Source organism: Podarcis pityusensis, assembly GCF_964106645.2.
Source record: "Podarcis pityusensis genome assembly, chromosome: 7".
Taxonomy (NCBI): Eukaryota; Metazoa; Chordata; class Lepidosauria; order Squamata; family Lacertidae; genus Podarcis; species Podarcis pityusensis.
This window is the reverse complement of record NC_138031.1, coordinates 77,297,560-77,311,733: the sequence shown is the minus strand read 5'-3', so window position 1 is coordinate 77,311,733 and position 14,174 is coordinate 77,297,560. Positions and strand designations below refer to the sequence as shown.

Sequence of the window (14,174 nt, the reverse complement as noted above, 5' to 3'; positions counted from 1 at the left end):
TCACAAGTTGGGAAGTGATGAACAGGCCTTTTCATATCCTGCAAAAGCTATTCTGAAACAAAGCCTAGAAGGTACAAAAAGTTGGGTCAGTCTCACTAACTGTGAAGAACATATGTTCTTGGCCATTGTTACATGGATTTGAGTCTCCAAGCAAAGCCCAGCTAACATCTGCTGTTTTCTCTCACACACCATGGTGCCCGACACTTTGGACTTTTGACAACCTGCCTGGAGGTGTAAATAAGATAAACTAGAGGACTGAACCACACGCACAACCCTTAAAAGCTTCTAGCATTTATTCCACACTTGATCTAAGCTTGATCTAAGCTTTCAGCCCAAACAATACAGCGAGATCTAAGCCCAAACAATACAGCGAGACTCATCTTGCCAAGCTGGCCCACTGAATAACTTGCCAACTTTTATTTGATTAATTACTTCTTAGCCCATGCTTCCTTCAAGGAGCTGAGAGTGTGTGGGGCTCAAGGTTCTACATTGCCCCTTTTATTGCCCCCCCCCCCATTTTATCTTCACAATCACACTCCCAAGGTCAACCAGTGGGCTCCATTTGAGTGGAAATTTGAACACAGGCTTTTATCTATATAATTGTTGATATTGGGACCCCTGGACAGTTAAGTCCAGTCCAAGGTGACTATGGGGTTGAGGTTCTCATCTCGCTTCAGGCCAAAGGAACCAACATTTGTCCACAGACAGCTTTCCGGGACATTTAAAGAGAGCCCTGTTTAGGGAAGTTTCTAATGTTTGATGTTTTATTGTGTTTTTAGTATCCTGTTGGAAGCCACCCAGAGTGGCTGGGGGTGGGCCAGGCCAGGTGGGTGGGGTATAAATAATAAAGTATTATATTATGATGATGATGATGTGACCAGCATGACAAAACCGCTTCTGGTGTAACAGGACACCAAGACGAGTGCCAGAGTGCACGGAAACGCCATTTACCTTCCCGCCACAGTGGTATCTATTTATCTGCTTGCACTGGCGTGCTTTTGAACTGCTAGGTTGGCAGGAACTGGGACAAAGCAATGGGAGCTCATTCCGTTGCGGGGATTTGAACCACCAACCTTCTTATTGGCAAGCCCATGAGGCTCAGTGTTTTAGCTTTCTGAAATCCACCTTTCTTCAAAAAAGAGAAATTTAGTAGTAAAGGTGTTTGCTAGGTATGAGACGAGGTGGAAACATTAGCATCACAGTTACGAGGGAAACCAAAGCAGGAAAAACTGCAATACCTTGATTTAACAGCACTGTTTGGTGCTCTGGCAAAGCAAGCTGCATTCTGCGCAGATAGTGTCAAATTCCCAGCCACTTTAGGCCCTTTCCGAAATAGCTGCTATTCCCTCCACAGCTCTCTCTTGTATGTCTAGGTTGACAATTTGAAGGCTGTATAGCCTTTCATTGGGACAGGGAAAACAGTGGTTGGACTCCAATAATAATAATAATAATAATAATAATAATAATAATAATAAATTTATTATTTATACCCCGCCCATCTGGCTGGGCCTCCCCAGCCACTCTGGGCGGCTTCCATAGAAACCAAAAATACAGTAAACTATCACACGTTAAAAACTTCCCTGAACAGGGCTGCCTTAAGATGTCTTCTGAATGTCAGGTAGTTGTTTATCGCTTTGACATCTGCTGGAAGGGCGTTCCACAGGGCGGGCGCCACTACCGAGAAGGCCCTCTGCCTGTTTCCCTGTAGCTTTGCTTCTCGTAATGAGGGAACCGCCAGAAGGCCCTCGGCGCTGGACCTCAGCGTCCGGGCATAACGATGGGGGTGGAGACGCTCCTTCAGGTATACTGGACCAAGGCCGTTTAGGGCTTTAAAGGTCAGCACCAACACTTTGAATTGTGCTCGGAAACGTACTGGGAGCCAATGTAGGTCTTTCAAGACCAGTGTTATATGGTCTTGGCGGCTGCCCCCAGTCACCAGTCTAGCTGCCGCATTCTGGATTAGTTGTAGTTTCCGAGTCACCTTCAAAGGTAGCCCCACGTAGAGTGCATTGCAGTAGTCCAAGCGGGAGATAACCAGAGCATGCACCACTCTGGCGAGACAGTCCGCAGGCAGATAGGGTCTCAGCCTACGTACCAGATGGAGCTGGTAAACAGCTGCCCTGGACACAGATTTGACCTGTGCCTCCATGGACAGCTGTGAGTCCAAAATGACTCCCAGGCTGCGCACCTGGTCCTTCAGGGGCACAAGTTACCCCATTCAGGACCAGGGAATCCTCCACACCTGCCCGCCTCCTGTCCCCCAAAAACAGTACTTCTGTTTTGTCAGGATTCAACCTCAATCTGTTAGCCGCCATCCATCCTCCAACCGCCTCCAGACACTCACACAGGACCTTCACCACCTTCACTGGTTCTGATTTAAAAGAGAGGTAGAGCTGGGTATCATCCCAGCTCTCCTCAGCCCCAGGCAACACGGCCAACCATCAGGAACGATGGAAGCTACAGTGGTGCCTCGCAAGACAAAAAGAATCCGTTCCGCGAGTCTCTTCGTCTTGCGGGTTTTTTCGTCTTGCGAAGCAAGCCCATTAGCGGTTTAGTGGATTAGCGCTACAGTATTAGCGGCTTAGCGGGCTTAGCGGATCAGCTGATAAGCGGCTTAGCGATCAGCTGTTAAGCGGCTTAACGATCAGCTGATAAGCGGCTTAACGATCAGCTGATAAGCGGCTTAGCGATCAGCTGTTAAGCGGCTTAGCCGATCAGCTGATAAGCGGTTCAGTGGCTTTGGAAAAGGGGGGGGGAGGGAAAAAACCCCGCAGGAACTCGCAAGACATTTTCGTCTTGCGAAGCAAGCACATAGGAAATTCGTTTTGCGAAGCACCTCCAAAACGGAAAACCCTTTCGTCTAGCGGGTTTTCCGTCTTGCGAGGCATTCGTCTTGCGGGGCACCACTGTATAGCCCAGCAACTTCTGAAAGACCACAAACTAGTCCCCCTGCTCCATGGCTACCGGATCTGCCCAGATAAGTAAAACAAGAAGTGAACCTCAAAAACAGTATCTACTTTTGTAATATGCACTTTTTTGGGGGGGGGGGCAAAGGGTGTTTAAGGAGATAACAGAAATCACTGGGTTAAAGCTGACCAAAAGTCCAGAGGTAGCATTATTATCAATTTACGATGGGGTGGAAGGTTCGCAGGCTAGGAAGGACTTGCTCACAAATTTATGGACAGCTGCATGAATTATGATAGCTAGGAAGTGGAAGGGCAAGCAGAAGATAAAGTAGAAGAATGGTATAAATAGGTATGGGATATAGCTATTAATGATAAATTAACATGTGCCATTAAGGTAAGAGAAGGAGAAATGATTCTGAGGAAATATGGAGGGTGTTTGTAGAATGTGTACAGTGGTACCTCAGGCTACACACGCTTCAGGTTACAGACTCTGCTAACCCAGAAATAGTGCTTCAGGTTAAGAACTTTGCTTCAGGATGAGAACAGAAATCGGGCTCCGGCGGCAAGGCAGCAGCAGGAGGTCCCATTAGCTAAAGTGGTGCTTCAGGTTAAGAACAGTTTCAGGTTAAGTATGGACCTCCGGAATGAATGAAGTACTTAACCTGAGGTACCACTGTACTGTTAAAATGGGAAGGGGTCAAACCATCGCTAGATTTTGGGAGGTTGGATAGTTACAATGGAATGGTCAAGTGGGTGGGGTGCCCATTTTTATTCATTTTATGATTATTAATTTGTCAAAATAAAAATTAAAATAAAAAAGCAAAAAAAAGTAGTATCTTAAGAAGACAACTCTATGACTTTTAACAAAATATCTCCAAATGCTCATGCCTTGAAGGGTCTCCCTCAAGGTTTGCAATTCACACAAGACTCGGCCTCATGGGTGCCTGTTGCCACCATCTGCTTGCGAGCACCATCCCTGACGAAAGCGAATTCACAATAAAAAAAGAGGCCGGGCTCTCCCGAACAATTAACTTTATTTCCCCCTCCCTCACCCGCTCCCACAAATCCCCAACTGATATATAAATATGCAGCGATTTCAAGCTAATAAGATGTCACTCTGGCTGAGCGGAAACATTTAAAGTTCAATTCCCAAGGAGAAAGAAAGCTGAGGTGGAGAAAGGGAGAATCTACAGGTGCCTCTTATTTAAGGCGGAAGATACCGGGACTATGTCCCCACTTTGCAATGCACAGCTATGAATGACTTCTTTGTTAACTGAATTCAGGGGAGGGTTTTTGAATGACAAGCTCTTTCCTAGTGATACTTACCATCTGTGGTTTGGGGGGTGGGCGGGAATTGCGCATGCAAACACTCTCATTCTCACTCACACACAAGAGTACATTTCTGAGATATTATGTCTCTCTCAGCTGCTTCCATTTAGACGGTCTGGCTTCGAAAGGGTCCGGCCCCACCACCGCTTTTTGTCCATTAGAAGACATAATTTTAAGCATTCTTGCAGTTTGATGTTACAGATGCTAATCAGGTTGTGGTCATCGACTAGACCCCCAACCAAACTGCGGCGAGTTATTCCATACCGGAGTTATTTTCTTTTGAGTCAGATCTTGTTATATTCAGAGCGAAGGGGGTATATTCCCCACCCCCACCCCCTTCAGAGAGACGGAAAGAGAAAACCCATTTCAGAAATCCCGTGTCATTATGTAGCTGTTGAAAACAAAATACCCACAGAAAGGAAAAGAAAAGCAAGCTATCTTTGACATCGTGCATACAAACAAACTCTGGGTGCCAGGAACAGAACTATTGTATTCTCTGAGGAAAGGCAGGATAGAACATCTGCTTTGAATGTTCTTAGAAGGTTCTATGTTCCATTTCCAGACAAGGCTGAAACCTCTAGGTCAGCCATTCTGAGCCTTGGGTTTGTTGGACTACAATTCCCATCATCCTTAGCCAGCATGGTGTGTGGTCAGGGAAGATGGGAATTGCAGTTCAAGAACACCTCGGGACTCAAAATTGAGAGAGCCTTCTCTAGAAGCACAAATAGGTTGTATTTAAGGTAACCTCAGGCTACTGTCCTATGAACACAAAAAAAGGTAAAAGGGTAAAGGACCCCCGGATGGTTAAGTCCAGGCAAAGGCGACTTTGGGGTTGCAGCGCTCATCTCGCTTTCAGGCCGAGGGAGCCGGCGTTTGTCCGCAGACAGCTTTCCGGGTCATGTGGCCAGCAGGACTAAACCGCTTCTGGCGCAACGGGACACCGTGATGGAAACCAGAGCGCACAGAAATGCCGTTTACCTTCCCGTTGCAGCGGTACCTATTTATCTACTTGCACTGGTGTGCTTTTGAACTGCTAGGTTGGCAGGAGCTGGGACAGAGAAACGGGAGATCACTCAGTTGCGGGGATTCGAACCACCGACCTTCTGATCGGCAAACCCAAGAGGCTCAGTGGTTTAAACCACAGCGCCACCCACATCCCTATGCACACTAAACCCCACTGAACCCAGTAAGACTTATTGAAGGACTTCCCAGGTTTCCATGGAAGTGCTGCTTTACAAAACAGAACTATAATATCCACTATCAGAAGAATGATTTAAGACCGGAGACTAAAGTTTCTCAAAGTACTTCATTTTTGAAGCAAACCACATTTGTTACAAAATCCAGTATAATTCTGGCTGCTCATCCTGCATGGGCTGCCATTGCCATATTCCCCAGAGTGAGGATTCGGGGTTTTTTTTCCTTGTACAGTATTATGGGCCAAAACTTCTGTCAGTTAAAAATGATAGCCACACTCTCCTGGTTTCATAATACAACAAACAGGTCTGCAAATAAGAATTTAAAAGTTTCTGTTTCTTTACTTATACAAATAACGTGAGGTATATATCAGTAACCGAGGTATAGATCAGTAACTTCGTAAGGTATATATATCAGTAATGGCCCTCCAAGCGTGTGGCTGCCATTGTTTTTTTAAAATGTAAAGCCATAAACATTATTTTTTTCATGCAGGAAAATTGATTCACTAAGTAGGCTCCCAACAAAAATGACTACAGCAACTTCCTTTGTAGAGAGAAGGAGGAATTGGAAGTCCTTTTGTAAATAATAGTAATAATATTTATTTATTTATTTTTGATTTGATTTGATTTTACAAGTGTAGAATTATAACAAAACAAAATACAAATCCATCAAGGATATGGTGATGCCCCATGTTACTGTCAGTTCAACCCGTACTTTCACAAAATAAATTTGGCTGCTTTTTTTGCTAGATAATCCAGTTGCAGCACCAACACTTCCAAAATGCCATGCTAATCTCAATTTTATTCTCATGCCAACAACCGCCTTGCAAATTCTGAGAACCCCATTTCCAAAACAGTACAGTACTTTGATTAAACTTTTGTGTTTAGCAAGTAGTCTTCCTGTTGCAAACCCACCAAGCAATGAAATCGAAGTCTGGACTGGCATGATTCACCCAACCGTCTGAACCCTGGTCTGCCTAACTGAGCCTTCCACTCCTGGTTCATTTTCACACATTTAACGTAAAAATTGACAATATTAAGATTAGAATTGGAAGCTAACCCACCAGGTCCATTTCATCAAGCCTCCAGCAAATGGCAGTTGTTTGTCGGCAACTAACCTTGGCGACAGACTGAAGGGTGTTATGTATTCAGCGACGTTGCTGAAAGGCAGATAAGTTAATATCAAGCCCCTGATATGGTTCTGTTCTCAGCAAAGAGAACATCTGTCCCGTTATCAGCTCAGCTGAAGCTTTCAACATCCCACTCCACAATATCCCCTGCCAAGAACAAACAGCTGAAATGGACTCAGGAGTTTGCAACTGTAGAAAAGCTGAATTTGCAAAACAAAACAAAAAAGCCTAGGAAAGCTAAAGTGTGCTGCAATACAATTTAGAAGACCAACGTAAGAGAGGGAGAGAGAGAAGCCAAAGTGTATTATTGTTAGGAATGAACTGAAGCTGGTCATGCATTTTGTTTCCACTTTCCTTCCAAACTGCCCCACAACCAAGGACAGCAAGTTTTCAATGCCAATGGCCATTCTGACTTTCCAAGGAACAAGAAGGCAGATCTTGGAGATGCTACCGCCTGAAGGTTAAATGTCAAAATAAAATTAAAAACCTAAAAATCAAAACCTTTCATGAACAGCACCAAGCTGTTGAGGCTTATGTTCAGGAAACCTTTTGAAATAAATAGTTGTTCGTTTTCATCCTCTGTGTTTGATGATCACAGAATCATAGAATTGTAGAGTCATCTAATCCAAGCCCTTGCAATTCAGACTCAAGCCCAGGACCCTGAGATTAAGAGTCTTGTGTTCTACTGACTGCGATAACAACCAATGCCTTAATGTAGAAAACCCAGACAGATGGGTATAAATAATAAATTGTTATTGTATTATTATTATTATTATTATTATTATTATTATTATTATATAACGTGTCATAACCTCATTTGTCTGCTACCTGTTGGCATCCCACTGGCTGCCTGTTGACCCATGAGTTTAACTTTCTGAAAGTAGAGACACTTCTGTAAGATCAGTCCATTTGCTGTGTGGTACCGGTTTGGCTCTTGCCCTGACTTTTTCAACTTTGGTATTGGTTTATTTCTAAAAATGGGGGACTCCCTGGTCCTGAATGGGGTAACTGTGCCCCTGAAGGACTAGATGCGCAGCCTGGGAGTCATTTTGGACTCACAGCTGCACATGGAGGCGCAGGTTAATTCTATGTCCAGGGCGGCTGTCTACCAGCTCCATCTGGTACGCAGGCTGAGACCCTACCTGCCCAAAGACTGTCTTGCCAGAGTGGTGCATGCTCTAGTGATCTCCCGCTTGGACTACTGCAATGTGCTCTAGGTGGGGCTACCTTTGAAGGTGACCCAGAAACTGCAATTAATCCAGAATGCAGCAGCTAGACTGGTGACTGGGAGTGGCCGCCGGGACCATATAACACCGGTCCTGAAAGATCTTCTTTGGCTCCCAGTACGTTTCCGAACACAATTCCAAGTGTTGGTGCTGACCTTTAAAGCCCTAAATGGCCTCGGTCCTGTATACCTGAAGGAGCGTCTCCACTCCCATTGTTCAGCCTGGACACTGAGATCCAGGACCAAGGGCCTTCTGGCGGTTCCCTCATTGCGAAAAGTGAGGTTACAGGGAAACAGACAGAGGGCCTTCTCGGTAGTGGCGCCCGCCCTGTGGAACGTCCTCCCTTCAGATGTGAAGGAAATAAGCAGCTATCTTATCTTTAAGAGACATCTGAAGGCAGCCCTGTTTAGGGAAGTTTTTAATATTTAATGCTGTATTGTTTTTAACACTTGATTGGAAGCTGCCCAGAGTAGCTGGGGAGGCTCAGCCAGATGGGCAGGGTATAAATAAACAACAACAACAACAACAATAATATATTATTATTATTATTATTATTATTATTATTATTATTATTATAAAAACGGAATAGATGGCATTTAAAAGGGTTATGTGTACAACAGTGGGGCATGACTGGCCTAGCCGGTATCATAACTATCTTGCAATTCTTGCCCAAATAACGATGAATTCTGCCTTTAACCTCTTCCCCCTCCATGCAGGTTAAAACAAACAGCATCTCTGCCAACGCTCAGATTCTCCTACATGGTGAGAATAACTGCAACTCGCCAGTCTCCCGTTCCCAGGGCGCATTAATGGGCTTCTCAATGCAGTCATTTTATCATAAACACCTTTAAACTTTTCTCGGTGATTGGGCTTGAAGCCAACGGAGAGTACACAAAATTTAATATGTCTAGCTAGTGCCAATTACTCGTGCAGCTGGAGCTCCAAACTTCCTAGAGCACATCGCATGAGCCTGCCACCAGCAGACCCCGTACACAAGAACTCAGATTCAGGAGGCCTGTCACCCCCAAGTCAAAGTTTGGGGATAGGGGTGCTCCTTCAAAAGTCGCCAGGGTTAATGATAGGTGCCAAGGGTAATAAATGTATGGAATAGTGATATATGGAAGTGAGAGCTGGACCATAAAGAAGGCTGATCGCCAAAGAATTGATGCTTTTGAATTATGGTGCTGGAGGAGACTCTTGAGAGTCCCATGGACTGCAAGAAGATCAAACCTCTCCATTCTGAAGGAAATCAGCCCTGAGTGCTCACTTGAAGGACAGATCCTGAAGCTGAGGCTCCAATACTTTGGCCACCTCATGAGAAGAGAAGACTCCCTGGAAAAGACCCTGATGTTGGGAAAGATGGAGGGCACAAGGAGAAGGGGCCGACAGAGAACGAGATGGTTGGACAGTGTTCTCGAAGCTACCAGCATGAGTTTGACCAAACTGCGGGAGGCAGTGGAAGACAGAAGTGCCTGGCGTGTTCTCATCCATGGGGTCACAAAGAGTCGGACACGACTAAACAACAACAAAGGGTAATAAAAGCATTCTGGGAAATGATATATAAGAAATGAAAAAAGTGTTTAAATTAACTTAACTGTAAAAAAACCAACAACCAGGGGCTTTTTTATTGGGAATTGTAGGTGCAGTTATTCCAAGGGAGCAGAAAAGACTTTTTATATATGCGATGACAGCCGCCCAGAAGCTATTAGCCCAGAGATGGAAAGAAGATAAAGTCCCTACCAGAGAAGAGTGGCTGATCAAACTGTTGGACTATGCCGAAATGGCAAAGTTGACCAGAAAGCTCAGGAACCAAGAATACCAGAACTTTAACAAAGAATGGGGAAAATTTATAATTTACCTTGCTGTAAGCAGATGGAAACATTAGCAGGGTACAATAACACTTGTAATGTAGCAAGTACTATGGAGACAATGGAGTTATATAAAACATAGCTTATTGGAAAGATGCAGTAGAAAAAGTTTAATAATAGGACCCATGGAGGGGAGGGGAGAAGTCTAGGGATTCGGAAGAATCTGTAAAAATGTGGAAGTGTATGACTGTATTGTTATGATTTTATATTGGTAAAACCAAATAAAAATTATTATATTTAAAAAAGATACATCATCCTACCATGTCAGAACTGTACAGGCATTTATCTCAGACAGTCGGAAAAGCTTGGAAAGCAGCAACAATAAAACTTGAGTATGTGTAACTGCTCATGTTCATTCCTGGTTACCTTTGCCTCTCCTAGACTTCCATTCTGTTACTGGTATTTTTCCCTTCCTTCGTTCCTAGAATCCTAGAACTGTAGAGTTGGAAGGGACCCCCCAAGGGTCATATAATAATAATAATAATAATAATAATAATAATAATAATAATAATTTATTTTTATCCCCGCCCTCCCCAGCCAGAGCCGGGCTCAGGGCAGCTAACACCAGTAAAATTCCAATAAAAAATAAAATAAATAAATAAACCAATTTAAAACACAGGTTAAAATATAATTTAAAATGCAGCCTCATTTTAATAGTAGCCCATAGATCAAAACCATAAGGGGAGGGAAACATGAGGGTCAGACTGAGTCCAAACCAAAGGCCAGACCGAACAGCTCTGTCTTGCAGGCCCTGCGGAAAGATGTCAAGTCCTGCAGGGCCCTAGTCTCTTGTGACAGAGCATTCCACCAAGTCGGGGCCAGTACTGAAAAGGCCATGGCCCTAGTTGAGACCAATCTAACCACCTTCCAACTTGGGACCTCCAAGGTGTTGTCATTTGTGGACCTTAAGGTCCTCCATGGGGTACACCAGGAGAGGCGGTCCCGTAGGTCCAACCCCCTGCACTGCAGTAATCTGCTGCCCAACGTGGGCTCCACGACCCTGAGATTAAGAGTCTCATGCTTTACCAACTGAGCTATCTATCTCACTTCCCCTTCCCTCTGTTGGCTTCTATGTGCCACTATCAACATTTAACCAAAGAGGAATGGCAACTTAAGTCGACAGAATATGCACAACTCGCAGACTTAACATACAGAATAAGAGAACAAGAAGAACATACGTTTAGAGAAGAGTGGAAAATGTTTCTTGTATATTGGAGGGGGGCACTTGAAAACGTTGGCAGTATTAAGATAAATTCAACAGTGTAAATAAGTTTGGATGGATGTAATAATGGAATACTGACTGGTTTAGTTTATGTAAAATATGCAGGGATTTATGATATGCAAAATTAAACCATGGAAAGAGAAGAAGCGAAGTCATTGATATTTTAAGGATGTTTAAATGAGTATTTTAAATTGTAAAACAGAAAATTATTTACACACATACACACGCTTAACCTCCTTGTGGGCAAAGCCCCATATGCCTATTTTTGCAAAAACTACTCTTTATAAATGCACCAACGGGTGACATATAAATAACAACAAAAGGACCAGAAATACACATATTCTTTTCCAAAGCTAAGTCATCACAGCTCGGGAGTAACAAATCCTGCATCTCTGGGGAGGGATGAAGTGCATGGCGATATTTCATTCTCCTTTCCACTGCCATTTTTTAACAGCAACTGCTATCGGATTTTGTGGTATTGTTTGATTTATTTTGTTTCGCATTTTCACTGCTGAGCACAAATTTAAGGTTTACTGTGTGCCACTTTGGGAAGCTTGAGCAAAGGGCAGATCGCAATGGCAAGTACCTCAAATAAATAAAATAAATCTCCCGACAAGAGCGAACGTTCCTCAGGGCGCCCCGGGCGCCTTTCAGAAGCAACCTGAGAAGCAAGCCTGAATTTACTCTGTCTAGAAATGAACTCTGCAACACGGAATAGGTTTTGCATCCATTTCTTTGTTAAAGGTGCAGGATGAAATTAATGCGACAGGGCTGGGTGCATTCCTCTTTGTGTGAGTGTGTCCCATGCTTCTCCCCATCTGAATTCTGTTGCTAAACAAAAAACCTTGAATCGTTTGCAAAAGGATAAGGTATTTTGCATGCTTTATAGAGTCTTTTAAAGTAACTTTCAATTAATATACAGTGGACGCTTGGGTTGCGAACGTAATCTGTGCGGGATGCACGTCCGCAACCTGCAGCGTTCGCAACCCGCGTCTGTGCACGTGTGGGCTGTGATTTGGCACTTCTGCGCATAGCGCGATTTAGTGCTTCTGCGCATGCGCAACCGCCGAAACCCAGAAGTAACTTGTTCCGGTACTTAAGGGTTTTGGCAGTCCACAACCCAAAAAAACCGCAAACTAAAGTGGCTGTAACCCGAGGTATGACTGTATATATATTTTTTCGTGGAATTGAGCAACGGAGGGACAGTGCTAAGAAATTGGAGTCGGTGAGTTCTGTAAAGCAAGACTGTGCAAACTGTAACCCTTCCAGCAAACAGCCCAACGGGTATGCATTATGGCCTTACAGATTCTGCCAGGCAGGCAGCAAAAACAAGTGGGTTATTGCGCCACAGCTGGGCTCCCACAGTTTAAGCACAACTTTTTCAGAATCAGTTAGAAGTAGATTTGTCTTTCACCCCCCAAGAGATGCACTTTCAGAGGCGTATGTGTAGGAACCATATTGCAGGATGTGATCCATGAGAAGCAGTCAAGTACAACATTCCTTTTAACGCTAGAGAAGACATGCGAGGGAATGTTTGGTCCAGCCAGTCAAAACTTCCTGTTCCTCCTGGCTGAAGCATCCTTCCTTCTGCATGCGATAGAAGGTGGGTGTGACCTTACCTATCCAGGTAACAAAAGGACGAGTCACGCAGCACCCTTCCTTTTTGACTTCCTTCTTCGTTTGACCAGCTTTTGGCTAGGACTGCACTGCTAGTTCTCAGCTAGCAGAAGGACTGGAATTGTTCCCCCATATGGGGTAGACCCACATGTACATATTTGTAACTAAGTCTGCCTTCAGGAATCCAACTGTGAACTGATGTTAGTAAACTTCTTTTACTGACTTTGAATAAGATTGTGGCATTTTTATTCTTTTAAGAGGGATTCAAGGGAACCTACCATGAACGTACAATTCAATCTGAGACAGATAAAATTGTATAATAGTGAGAGGCTCACCAGCTATCTGCTATGCATGCAAAAGGGGGAATGTAACTCTGCTACATAAAGGAACTTGCTAGTGCAAGGTAGGAAATATATTAATATACAATATATCCTCTCTTGCTGCCCTGAACATTCCCATACGTACGCTTTCCGAGGTGCCTGCCCCTGGGGTTCAGACCAGCAGCAGACTATCCGAAAACAGTGATTCAGACAGAGATGGATGGGGGGATGTAGCAGCCTTCCTTAAATGCAGGTCAGAAGAAGTATTGCACACACCCCATGAAGGTTGAGAGGACGGAAGCAAAAAGCAGAGCAGGAACTCATGCAGAGGCATAGAAGGTAGGCTCCTCTGCAATTCTCCGTGGCTCACAGAAGTCTTCCTTTCTCGCAGTGCCCTAGCGGGGTTTATTTTTCTCCACAGCACACAACTCTGGGGATTTCTGCCCCAAATTGACCTCCTGGCTGAATACCTTTACAGCAAAACACACCTTTGTCCTGATGGGAAGCTAAATCATTACAGGTAGTGGTAAAATAAATGGGGGGGGGGGAGGAAAAATGCACCAAGTCTAGAGACAAAAGATTGGTTGAAAAGTGTGGAATAAACTATGTATTAGAACACTTCAGCATTTAGAGGGGGAGAGTTGCTAGCACACTGAGTTTTACTTTATATATTTTTTAAAATAAATAAAAAGTCTTTAGAATAGATATATTTACCTGGCCATAATCCGTCCTGAACACAACAATTCCCTCCGCACAGGAAATTACAGTACTTGGATAATGCTGGCCATTTTCTCGCAACCAAACCCGTGCTCCCTAGAACGAGAAACACAAAAACACAGGAATTAGTAGTTTGTACACCCAAATGTAAAGCAAACACCATGACTTTTCTTTTTCTATTTCCCGCAAGCGGCCCACGCAGGCAGAGTCAGATCCAGTCGTGCGACTCGCGAGAAAGATGGAGATCACCCCCCAGTGAACAGATGGCTGTTTTCACTCAAGTTACAATCCGAAAAGGATCTGAAAAAGGGTATCGGCAGCCGTAAGAACAGCTGAATCCAATTCACCGAGTCACATATGCAAAATTGCAAGTGACGTTCAAATTTATGGCACAACGCATGGGCTCTCTCCAAACTCTTAAAATCTGGCAAGCCTTCACAAAAACAAGTCTCCTGCTTCGCTGAGGTGCATCAAGAAAGAAAACTTTTAATTTTTTCATGGCTTGAGAACAAACATTCCAGCGTCCTCCTCACCGCGCCCCCCTAAGAAAATGTAAAGGAAAATTTTTGAGCAGGTGGGGTGGGAGAGGAGCAAGACAAACTTTCATTTGTACGCCAAGGGAGGTAGTTTCATCTCTTCTTACTCA

General features: G+C 44.1%; 1 protein-coding gene and 1 long non-coding RNA gene across 2 annotated transcripts in view; both read right to left on the bottom strand.

The window, feature by feature from the left end:
* The window catches only part of MYO10 (myosin X), a 203,143-nt gene that overhangs the window by 129,680 nt on the left and 59,289 nt on the right, over positions 1–14,174 (bottom strand). The window contains exon 2 of the mRNA XM_081014582.1: positions 13,526–13,624. Coding sequence (XP_080870708.1) covers positions 13,526–13,624 — 99 coding nt within the window. The remainder of the gene's footprint in view (positions 1–13,525; positions 13,625–14,174) is intronic.
* On the bottom strand, positions 3,048–4,728 carry LOC308482203. The gene is made up of 2 exons (XR_013989146.1): positions 4,233–4,728; positions 3,048–3,203 (listed from the first exon to the last, which is right to left on the bottom strand). It is a non-coding gene; the product is annotated as an uncharacterized lncRNA (long non-coding RNA).